Genomic DNA, 12340 nt, shown 5'->3' on the forward strand with positions numbered 1-12340 from the left:
AGGACTTGCTTGGTACTGGCTAACCTGAACACTTGGTTATGGAGTCAAATCCTCTGAAGAGCCTGTTTTCTCTTCTTTTCTTTCCCATTATTGCCCAGCAGAAGGGGAGTTACACCGATAACAGTGAAGTGAAGTATCCTTGGTGGGGGGAGGGAGGAGAGACAGCTGTGTGCATGGAATATGGTATGAATACACTTGTTGCTTTGGCTGGTGGCTGCTCACAACCCCTCTTTTTTCCTTTCTCAGCAATGGTACCAGCATGATATCGTTGATCATTCCCCCCAAAGACCAGATTTCACGAGTGGCAAAAATGTTAGCGGATGAGTTTGGCACTGCCTCCAACATTAAGTCTCGAGTGAATCGCCTTTCAGTACTGGGAGCCATTACATCTGTACAGCAAAGACTGAAACTCTATAACAAAGGTAACTTCTAGCTTGTATGGATGCTGGCAAACTTCCCTTGCTTGGAAGCAGCCTTATGTTCCTGCATTATGCAGTTTTCTGCTAATCAAATCTGTTGGCCTGTGCTGCTGTTTGGCACGGATCTTCCAGGTGTGTTGCCCATGGGTGACTACTTCAAGGGTAGACCTTGGGGACTAGAATAAGTAGTCTTATTCTAGTAGTCTAGTAGAATAAGAGCCTGCTTGTCTTTGGTAAGCAGGCTCATGATTCTGATGGCCCTTGTCTTTGGTAAGCAGGCTCATGATTCTGTCCTTAGCAGTGCTGGCTCTTCTAAACTTGGCCAGCATTAAGAGCTGTTCCACAAGAATTCATTTGCATTAAACTGGTGGTTTTCCATCAAGCAGAAACTTATGTATGCCTTATGCATGCCACTATGCAGCTACCGTCATTTTGGGAGGAAATAGACCCAGGCCACCTAAAATGAGTACTGGAAAAAGAATTCATCGCTACTGTCTTTGCACTGGCAAGTGGCCTTCATTGAGATGGTCAGTCTATAAATCGCTGTATAAGAACTAGGAAAGCTTCACGGGGATGTTCAGCCTTTTTCTGGATTCTATGAGCTTGCAAGCTCATGGGTTTGACACAGGTACATGTTCTTGCAGCTTTGTTGCAAGTCTTTCCATCAGCGTTACCTTCAGCTTCCTGCTCTAAGCTGTTCAGTATAGGTGTGCTAAATGAGTTTGTTTTCCATTGTAGAGATCTGGGAGGGAATGAGGTGGGGGAAATGGAAAGTAAAAAACTTGGGAACTTCAATTTCAACTCTGCCTTAAGTCTCAAGGCCTAGTAGTTAGTTTTTGATGGGTACAGCTTGCAGTATTTCTTAGTGATCTAAAATTGCATTGTGTCCTTTATAGTACCTCCAAATGGTCTGGTTGTTTACTGTGGAACAATTGTGACAGAAGAAGGAAAAGAGAAGAAAGTCAACATTGACTTTGAACCTTTCAAACCAATCAATACGTCGTTGTATTTGTGTGACAACAAATTCCACACAGAGGTAAGAAGTCTCCTATTGCCTGCTGGTCTTGCAGTAGTCAAAGTCAGACTGCTTTGTTAGACTCACTGGAACAATCCTTGGTGTGCTTGAGTCCACAGTCTGTAGAACAGCAGGCTTTAATTAAGACATCCTGCTGGTGAAGGCACTGGATGACTTGTGACTGGCTAATATTCAGAAATGTGTGATATTTGCTGAAAGCAGTTGAGATATTGTCCAGCTCCTACTACAGCTGACTTTATGGCCCAGCTAGTAACTGCTGAGTTTGTGTAACACACAGACATAAGCTTTTCTCTGTAACTGGAGGCAGGTTTTTTTCCTTAACCTTAGAGGCCCATAGATCTTATTCCAAGCCAGGCCTTAAAGTAATGCCAAGATAATATTAGTGTTGCCAGTCTTGATATCAGATGTGTTAACTGAGACCCTTGATGGAGAACTGGCATGTGCCTAATCTATCTGGGGTAAAGTGGGATTATTTTTATCCAACATCTACTTCTCTTAGTTACATGAATGGTTTGAGGCATATTTAAAGTAACGTGGATTACACTAGTCTTGACTGCATGAAGTCAGTTTATTGTGTCTAAGTCTGTTTTGGCTCTGTTGGCAGTTGCAGAGGTCTCAATATGTGTAGTAGATGGCTGACTGCCTTTCACGTCCATGGCGTTCACCACGATAAATGTGTGGACTGAGACTTAATTGCCTGTCATCAAACCTGTATGACGTGGGCTCGACAGGCCCTTCAGTGGTGTAGTTCTGCTTGCTTGGGTTTTTGGAGATCTGATCCATGATTGGGTTTCAAAGGGTAGGAGGAGTACAGGAAGGCAAGGTATGCTTGTTGCACGGGTGAGGTACATCCCTATTACTCTGTCTCCCCACCAAGGATGAAATCCCAATACATCTTTGACCTACCAGGAATAACAAAACTGTGCATGGGTACAGCTCTTGAGTTCTGCTGAGCCCACACGTCCATAGGCAACTGAAAGCAAGAGGTAAAGAAGAGAATTCGGGAGAGAGCCAGAGGTGCAAAGCCGAGGGAGATGTTGGTCCCTGCAGTTGTTGGCAGTGGGTGGACAGTGGTGGGTTGCCTTCTGCCCTGTGAGGAAAGGGATTAATTTGGTCTTGGCTGCTGCCCAGTGGGCTGTTCCCAGGAGGCAGCTGTAAATACACTTGCTGGTGTGTAGCGTTGCTCAGCAAGAGAGTGGCAATAACTTGAGAGGAATTTGTGGTAATTGCTACTACTGCTGATGTGATTACTAACGGCACCTTTCTCCACGGGCTGTTTGCTCTCCTGTGTCTTTTGAGTATGTGATTATTTTACTTGGTATTGTCTGCACAGCAGAATCAAATCTAGCTGTAAAAGGCTACTGTATGTTATCTTGAGCAACAAGACGATGTTAGCACTGAAGTCCTGATCTGTCTATCTCATTTGGTTGTAGAGCCGCGCTTTTAACCCAGTGGTTCCCCTCAACATGCAACTAGAACTCAACAGATAGGGCATCTGGCTCAGTACATCAACAGATTTCCTATGAAAGAGTGGACATGTCAAGGAGCACAAAAAAGATGTGATCTCGCCTTTAGGCTGAAGCTGCAAAGAGGAAACTCAGCCCAGGCTGAAGGAACAGAATAAAAGCAATAGTCCCTTTTTTGTGCTTGATAGGTCAAACAGTGGAATTGCTGACATAGAACTAATGGAGGGGAAACTGGGGGAATCGCTGATCATTGGATACTTTATTAAAATAAGAGGGAATCAAGAACATCAGAGCTGTAGTCATCTGCTGCCTGGCAAGAGTATCTGATAAGATTTCCTCTAGATATTTTATTGCCTGTGTGAAACCGAAGTAACTTCCCAAGAGGGATATGAACCCTGATGTGTGTCTGAAGGGTAGGATTTACAATGACTTATTTTGATACCTTGGCTGGAGCATTCATTCCAGTCACACGATTTGCTTGGCTCTGTCGCAGTTAAATAGATTGCAGTGTAATATGCCACTTCCTCCTCTCATTCATCCCACCGCTGAGGAATTAATACAGAATATTTATTTTGGCCAGTAGATTCCATTAAACCTTAGTGTCTGTTTCTTTTAAGCTTGAAAGCTGTAGACTTGGTTGTGTGGATTTTGGATAAAGGTGGCTGATGGTTTTTATTCTTTCCATTCAGCCCGATAATCAAGCTGGCAGGCATGCAGGCAGCTAAAGGTCCTGTGCAGTAAACCAAAACCATCGCTCTTTCAGTATTAAACTGGTGACTTAAAGCAATCTGGAATTCGACAAGTTCTCCATCCCGCTGATGTGTTTTTGCCAGCCAGAAAGGATTCTTGCTCTTACGTTTATTGGGCATGTATAAGCGAACAGAAGCGCGTGTGTGTGCTGAATGTGCCTACCTGCTCGGGCTGCCCTTGAGGGAACAGTAGCTGGCAGATTCTCTCAAAGGAGTGTGGAGTTCAGGTAGCTGTGGATGTCCCCCACCACCAGAACCAGGGCTGGGCAGGAAATTGGACAAAAGTAACTCAAAAGCCTTGATACTAAGCAGTGCTTTCGTTGCTAGTCAACTTAAATGACCTTACAGGATGAATTTTGCTGCCTTCTTTAAAGGGAAGAAAATTGAAGGATAACTTCATTTTCCAGCAAATATTATGGCTGTCTTCTCTACAGCCAGTTATGCACAGGAAAATTACTGCTGCTGTTACTTAATTCTGCTTCGTAAGACGGAATTTGTCATAGCCACTGTAGATTTCATCATTTTACCTTTGGGACTTTTTGAAGTCAGCAGGTGCAGCAAACCAGTATTTGTGGTAGCTGGCAAGTTGAGAGTCTGTCTCGGTGCTTTGTAGTATAAAACTGAACCGACAAATAGCCCGATCAGTGAACTAAGCAAGTTCTGCTTTCCTGGCTGAAATGCTAGGAAAATTACTCTTCCAGTTTTGCCAACCGGAGAGGTGCTACAGCCTCACAGAGGTGTGATCCGTTTCATGTAACGCTTTCCAGAGCCAGTCTTTAGGGTTTTGCTATTACCCCTGCCTGTGATGTCATGTGATGAACTGGTAATGCTGTGAAAATAGTTATCAAGCTTAAACATTAGTTTTCTTTCTGCTCTTGGCAGCATTGTGTGAGATAGTAACCTGGGATAGTCCCAACTCCTGAATCTGCTGCTCTTCCTCTAGTTTATTTGTAAAAAATAGCAATGACCACCTACGGAACTAAAATTTATTGAGGTGTATTGTTTCTGGTAGTCCTTCTGAACCAGGGTCCTTAATAAACTGGTGCTTACTGCTGACAACGTCGTTTTCTGTTCCAGGCTCTTACAGCGCTGCTTTCCGACGACAGCAAGTTTGGCTTTATTGTAATAGATGGTAGCGGTGCACTCTTTGGAACCCTTCAAGGAAACACAAGAGAAGTCCTGCACAAATTCACTGTGGATCTTCCAAAGAAGCATGGTAATGCACTAGTCTCTCTAGACTGTTTGCAGCAGAATATCGCGGGGTGGGATGTGAGGGTAGAAGCAGGGAACTTGGCTGTTGTAGGTGTCTAGCTCTACTCAATTCCTTGCTCCCCTGAAATCTGACAGCAAAGCCTCTAGTCTGAGCCTTCTGTCAAAATTAATGAATCACTGTAATATGCAGTTGATCTTCTTAAAGTGGCGCTTTTTATTTCTTGCTGCGTTTGACCTTTTACTTGGTTTTGGGACAGTCTTAGCTAAATATTACTCGCACAAGTAGTAATACCACTTGGTAGTGCCTTTAAAGTTTGCATCTGATGGTGTTGCATGCCAACGACAGTGAAAAGCAAGAAGCTGTTCCTTGCAAGAAGCACAGAAGCCTAATGGAGCAAGCAAAATCCTAGTTCCGCTATACGATGCTGTATTGTAGTGAGCCGCTGATGAATTCAGCAAATTGTCTGTTAGCTACTCCTGGTTTACCGTCCTTCTCTGTAGATTAGGATGGGACAAAATGAAATAAACGTCTCCCCCAGTAAGTTTCTGTAGCAGAGACTGCTGGGATGCACTGCATCAGCAAGAAAGGTATGTGAGGCAGTGTAACAAAGGAAATCGCTTTTAATGAAGGTACAGGACATAGAAAATGTGCACAGATGTTCAAAATTTCTAGAGTTGCAAGTCCATATAAAAAGAAAAAAAAAAACTCAACATATTTTTCTCTGTGGGATACATGGAGAAAATTCTCTTGCTGTGAATGAATGCTCTTTATTCACTTGCTGTTTCAATGAGTGCCCCTGGCTCTGCTTGTGGCACACTAATTCTGAAGCCTGCGCCTGCCCTTGGCTTCAGTTATTCAGGGCCCAGTAGGGACCATGTACTAATAACCTTCCTGAAATGAAATGACTTCCAAATTGCTACCTCACATCTGTTCTCTCGTAAAGGTAGAGGAGGTCAGTCTGCCTTGCGTTTTGCTCGTTTGAGAATGGAAAAACGACACAACTATGTAAGGAAGGTAGCAGAGACGGCTGTGCAACTGTTCATTTCTGGCGACAAGGTGAACGTGGCTGGTCTCGTTTTAGCTGGATCAGCTGACTTCAAAACTGAATTAAGTCAATCTGACATGTTTGATCAGGTGAGTGGCCTCTTCTGAGCAAAGCCCAACTGTTTAAGCTGTCAGTAGTAACACGGTGATATTAGTAGTAGCTCTGGTATAAGATGCATCTCAGGAGGAATGTAACTTTGGTGTCTTAAGTGATTTGATCGAAACTAAAAATCTGATGTATCCTAGAGAGGTCTCACTTTCCTAATACCTCCTGCAAGGAGGTAAGATCTCCTTTTCTTAGTAACAGTGCTAGAAAGAAATCTGTCCTCCCCGGTTTGGAATCGGTGTTCATGTTCTTCGTGTTCCCAAATCTGAAGTAGAAGCTTTATTGGAATTAAACTCCGCTAAACCTAATCCCTGTGGCCCTGTTGCCTGAAAATTGTGCTTCAATATTAAGCATTCAGAGGTCCCTCTGACTCAGAACCTCTGCTTGCAAGTGAAGCAAAATAGATTAATGCTGTGACTCTTGCCAGGTACTTATTCTTGTGGCATTATGAAGTAGTCTTATGGCAGTGCTGTGTAATGACTCTTTTTCATGTCTCCTCTTTTTCTTGTTTAGCGGTTGCAATCCAAAGTGCTCAAACTAGTTGACATTTCATATGGAGGAGAAAATGGATTCAATCAAGCAATTGAGTTGTCAACTGAGGTCCTCTCCAATGTGAAATTCATTCAAGAGAAGAAACTAATAGGTATGTGACTACGTGCTCAGCCTTCTCCTGAGCCAGATACGCTTGATCAAATGTGCTGATCTTGCTTAAGACGTCCTGGTAATGCCTTTGTGTGCTGCCTCAGCCCTGCAATGCTTTCTGAGTTGAGCAGAGCATGACTTGTAGTGATTCTTTCTGTTACCTGGACACCTTCTCAAATGCTGCAGGACTTAGCGAGACTTTAAGGAGTGGGGTTTTTTCCCCACCAAACTTCCAACGATCTTCTCTACTTATCTTTTCATCAGAGATCGCCTTAGTTTCAGGCCTTCTGGTGACATTTGGGTGGGAGGGGAAAAAATATCTCCTCAGATTGTTTGCATCTTCATCAAGATGAGAGTTAAGATTTATTTTGTTTTAAGATGGCAGTAGAAATGATCCCTTGTTTGACTGTCAGCAGACACGTTGCTAATTTGAAAGCACGAGAGGGCAATAGTAACAGCAGCTACCTTACGCTGAAAAGAGTGAAGTTAAATAGTGGCTGCTGGTGGGTTAGTCCAACTGATTGTTTCATGGTGAAGGTAAGCCTTTCAATGGAGTGAGATTCCTGACGGGGCAGTGTTTGATGGAGCTGACTTTCTGCCGATGAATGTTCTAAATTGCATGCTTTGACATGTTATCGTATCCCTTGCTTCCTTCAGCAGCATTGCAGTCTCCTTTTCCAGTTTCTTCTTGCATTCAAATCGGGCTTGTTAAAAATCCATGTGGCATGATCGGTGTTCACGACAATCTCTTTCTTTGTATCCTGGCTGCAGGACGATACTTCGACGAAATCAGTCAGGACACGGGGAAGTACTGTTTTGGCGTTGAAGATACACTAAAAGCTTTGGAAATGGGAGCAGTAGAGATACTGATAGTCTATGAAAATCTGGATATAATGAGATACGTTCTGCACTGCCAAGGCACGGAGGGTAGGTAGCGCTTCTGTGAGACTGAAAGGCCCATGAGGGTTTAACACCTAAGCAGTCTTACTTGGATAGATTACGCGGGAGGAACTCCCTAAGTAGATCTTTAAGGACTTGATCAAGGGGATGTTGTGTAGGCAGGTCACTAACTTGCAGCTTCCCAGCTGCTCTGGGAGAAAAGTCTGAAACTAGCAGGCTTCCACTGTGGAGAAAGAATTGCAGTGCTGGGGCGGCAGCTTGTCACGGAGCTAGCCTGAAACCTGCCTTTCGGTTGTGTAAGTATAAATGTGATACCAGTGCATTACAGAGGGGAGACTGACTTGACCCTTATGGCCAGAAACACAATTCTTACTGTAGGCAAACCGTATGCCTACAGCAGGACCTCTGCCTTTTCTGGTTTTGGCACTACAGTTATTCTCTACTGGCGCGCCCTGTTTGGTTTCCCATAGAGCGTCAGCTAGAAAGAAAGGCAGTGTCAATGACCAAACCCTCTGTGTTGTAGTTGCTGGCTGTTGTCAGTCTCTTGCTGTCTTTAACCCGCATCTGGTGATCTTATCCAACCTAATATTTTTTTTTTTTTTCCCTCTCCCTTCTCAGAGGAGAAGATCCTGTATTTGACACCAGAGCAAGAGAAGGATAAATCCCACTTCACAGATAAAGAGGTATTTCAGCTTTGGGGCTTTTGTAGATTTATTGTCACTGTACCGGTGCGGCATTCTGAATATCTGAGACCAGTTTGTCACAAGCATGTGAGCACGATGACATTTCTGGCACTCAGATGAGACTTCAAGGCGGTAGCCTGTGGCTCTTCCTGGTCACCTTCAGTGTAGCCCCCGGATTCTAGACTTGCTTTTCTCCAGTCCTTCCTGCTGCCAATTCCAAGGTTGTGTAGATGAGTTGAAGTGACAGGCAGTACGGGGTCTTTGACCACCATCAAACCATCTGCTAGAAGAGTTGGGTAGCCACCATGCAACATGCAGGCTAAGGTCCCAAACCATTACTCCCTGCACATTGTGCACTGATTTGGTCAGTACAAACCAACTGTGAGGCTAGAAACTATGACGTGGATTTAAGTGCAAGGGAGTGTTTGCTTCTAGATACATTTGAAATGTGGATCTGTCATTCACTGCCTGTGAGTTTCTTGCCTGTACAGGTCAAAAAAAAAAAACCCTGACGGGGCTGTATTTGCAGAGTAAGCTGGGCAAAAAAGTCTGTCCCTTGCAAAAAGGGTGGTCATCTCTGTCTCATATTAGGACTGCCAGAGTAGCCGTTTCCAGCTGCTTTTCCTCCTGGTGGGGTAATTGCTAACTCCTCCTGTGCACGGAAGGTTTACAGCGTTATCTGCAATGATGTAGTGTTTCTATGCCAATAATCACTTGACCTTCTACTTATGAAACCGCTTTTTGCCTCTGTGTTTGCCTAGATCAGTATTTCCTAGAGTAAACAGTGCCTGGTTAGATGAGTGGCGATGGACTGTTTACGGGTATAAAGCAAATCTAAAGAAACAGTGAAAACAGAGCGTAGGATGAGGTGACAGTTGAGCAGGAGAATAAACAAGGCATTTTCCCTCCCGCTTCTACACTAACTTCTGTAGTATGGAGGCCCAAAACAAGGCCTGTCAATACTTAATTTCTTAGCACCAGGAGCCTTCCGCTCGTGCCAGCACTTGTCTGATACAGATGTCTCAGGAAGGCCTCCCACCTGCACCCTGGCAAGTGTGTCGGGCCGCTCCAGCCTGCGGAGCATGAAGGCTGGTGTCTCTGTCTTAGGACTGAAAAGGCAGTGGTGATGTTGAAGCCAAAGACAACTTTTGGTATGAATTTTCTCAATACCTAACATGCAGTGACCATAAATTTTTTTTTTTCTTCCCCTCAAATGTCTACATAGACTGGCCAGGAACATGAACTGATAGAAAGTATGCCCCTTCTGGAGTGGTTTGCAAACAACTACAAAAAATTTGGAGCAACATTGGAAATTGTTACAGACAAATCACAGGAAGGATCCCAATTTGTGAAAGGATTTGGAGGAATTGGAGGTAAACTGCAAGAGAAAAATGTGTGGGTTTTTTTTTTAATGGTTGATTTGATAATCTGGTGCCGACACAAGTGGAAAACTAAACAGATTAATCTTCTGTTAGTCACTATACCAGTTTAAGAAACTATCGTGTTCATCAGGGGTCTCCAGGTGAATTCATTCCATATTCAGCAAGATGGTGCTGCATGGGCTGTCACTTTCAGACTGTGTTCCGCAGATCCCTTTGTCCTTCGGAGTGCTCAGAGGGTGGGCTGTCCTTCTTTCCAGCTGCTGAATTTCAGAAGGGCCGTGAACTGCTTCAATCTGTCTCCGCACAGTTGTTGTTTTGTGGCAGGCCATGCCCTGCTGTGTAGAAGTGGTGTATGACAAACAGCAGCCTAGTTTCTGAAGCAGCTGGATATCTGTTACTCATCTCTCAGAACTTTCCTGTACTTTGCTCCCCGGTCTTCTGCTTCTTTCCAAAATAAAAGTATTTTTAGCCCAACTTCATGGAGAAATGAGGCTTCTGAGATCCTTCAGGCCTCCTCTTGAACTCACTGACCAGTCTCAGCTAGGTCTGGCAGAGGTGCAGATAGCTCACGTGCTTCAGTCTGACAAAAATCGTTAGCAGGGTAGAGCAAAAACACCTGCCATGCACCTTGTTCTCCCCCAACTAGTGATTCCAGGACAAAGCTGTTGCTTATTTGCCGATAAGCCAACTGTTGCCACTGCCTGTGTTTAGGTTGATGGATGTGAAGTAGAGATGAGTGTAAAGAGGAATTTCTAGGGGTCAAAGAACACCAATTAGAAGGAAACAAGCTTGAACTGTTTGGCTACATAAGGAGCAACAGGTTTCTAAGTTTTCAGGATTTATAATTCCAGGAATCCTTCCCGTCCTGCCAGATCCAACCTCTTTGCATGGTGGGATACTCTTTTGCTGCCGTGCTCCGGTCCCTGTAGACTTGAAAGGAAATACTCCTTGAATACCCTTCGCCTAAGTAAATGTTTCCGGGGACAAAGGCTCCCCAGAAACCCAGGTTGGCATTTGGGGTGGGAAGAGTCTGGGAAGACAGCCCCTAAATACTGCTTTTACTGCAGTGTTACTTCAGTGCCAGCTGCCTTCTGAATTTAACTGATGGGCCTCTGTCTGAGCAGTTACCCTAGGACAAATGGTCTGTTACTGGGATATTTCTTTTTTGGAGATACAGACCTCCTAGAATAGGCTCGGCTTTTCCAGAAGAAAGCTGGTCTATGCTGGGCAGGTATGTTTTTCTTTCCGTTGGCAAGAAATCACATCAGGCTGTAACATGGATGTGGCATTTTCACTCTAGCCGCGTGTCTGCTGTCAGTCATCAGTTTGAGCCTGCCTTGCGGTACAAGTGCTAAGTCAGCCTCTGAAAACTTAGTCGAGAAACTCTTGACGTGCAGACAGGGCTCAGTAAACTGCTTAAAATGCTCTTTGAATTTTGAAGAAGCTAAAGCGTGTTGTTTTTACCAGGTATCTTGCGGTACCGAGTGGACTTCCAGGGAATGGAATACCAAGGAGGAGACGATGAATTTTTTGACCTTGATGACTACTAGGTAGTCGACCTGGGTCCGGCAAAACGTGCCTCGCCCCTCCAGCATCCAACCCAAGGAGCAAACTCACGGTGGAAAACACAACAGATCCCTGCCTTAGAATTGGAACATTTCCAGAACTTGATCCACAAGCATTGGATTTAAAAAAGCAAAACCCTACACTTTGATTTGTCATAGTGTCAGTACAGCAGCAAACTACTAAGTTCCTATATGCCACTTTGGACTAATTTAAAAAGAATCCCAGTTTTTACTTTTACTCAGTGGTGAAATTGGTTGCTCTTGTATTTTATGAAAATGATTTTTTTAACCTTCATGATACATTAACTGCTGTAAACCTCTTCCTTCAAAAATTAATAGAAGTAAGATCCTACTGGTTTGTTTCTTTCTACTTTGATTGGAGAAATAAATTGCTGCATTTTGCAGCAACGTGACCCATTTACATGGCATTCTCAGCTTAGACTGCAGAAGAAGAAACGTAATGAAATTGGAGCCATTCATTCTCTTCAAATGAATGAGAAGGCACTTACCTAGAGTGCTAGCTTATAATGTGTGGCTTGCAAATTCAGATGGTTTGGGGAGGCTTACCGGCCAAACGTGCTTGAATCTATTTGCAGAAGCACTGCTCTTACAAACTAGGAAATGCACTTCATTGATTGCAATGAAAATGCTGCTGAAGTCTTGGGCTTAATTTGGATTTGAGCGGTGCAGCCTTCAGGATATTTCTTTTTTTTTTTTTTTTTTTTTTTTTTTTTTTTTTTTTTTTTTTTTTTTTTTTTTTTTTTTTTTTTTTTTTTTTTTTTTTTTTTTTTTTTTTTTTTTTTTTTTTTTTTTTTTTTTTTTTTTTTTTTTTTTTTTTTTTTTTTTTTTTTTTTTTTTTTTTTTTTTTTTTTCCCCAGTCTTGACAAAAATAAACATACGATTTAAGTGAAGTAAGGTACACTTTGCTATGTTTTGTTCCTCAGTAAGTTTTTCTTTTTGCTTTAGGACTGCGTAAGGTTTCCTTGATTATGTGAATTTGAACTCGCAGTTCCTTAATGGAAGCAGGTATTTTACAGGAACAATTAGTGAGTGGAGTCCTTGACTGAAACCTTAGTACTGGTGCGTTTGGAGCATTTGATACTAATACGTTGAACGTTAGCACAACCCACTGGGG

The 12340-nt window shown here is 43.3% G+C and overlaps 1 protein-coding gene across 1 annotated transcript; it reads left to right on the plus strand.

Moving 5' to 3' along the window:
• The first annotated feature begins 251 nt into the window (after positions 1-251).
• ETF1 (eukaryotic translation termination factor 1) lies at positions 252-11919 on the plus strand. Its single transcript, XM_009273201.2, has 9 exons — positions 252-422; positions 1316-1455; positions 4748-4886; positions 5827-6017; positions 6547-6676; positions 7447-7602; positions 8194-8258; positions 9484-9631; positions 11108-11919. The coding sequence occupies exons 1-9, from the start codon at positions 260-262 to the stop codon at positions 11188-11190; spliced, it is 1215 nt and encodes a 404-aa protein (XP_009271476.1). The 5' UTR covers positions 252-259; the 3' UTR covers positions 11191-11919.
• Positions 11920-12340: the final 421 nt, after the last annotated feature.

The sequence above is a fragment of the Aptenodytes forsteri genome, unplaced genomic scaffold, assembly GCF_000699145.1.
Source record: "Aptenodytes forsteri isolate BGI_AS27 unplaced genomic scaffold, ASM69914v1 Scaffold351, whole genome shotgun sequence".
Taxonomy (NCBI): domain Eukaryota; kingdom Metazoa; phylum Chordata; class Aves; order Sphenisciformes; family Spheniscidae; genus Aptenodytes; species Aptenodytes forsteri.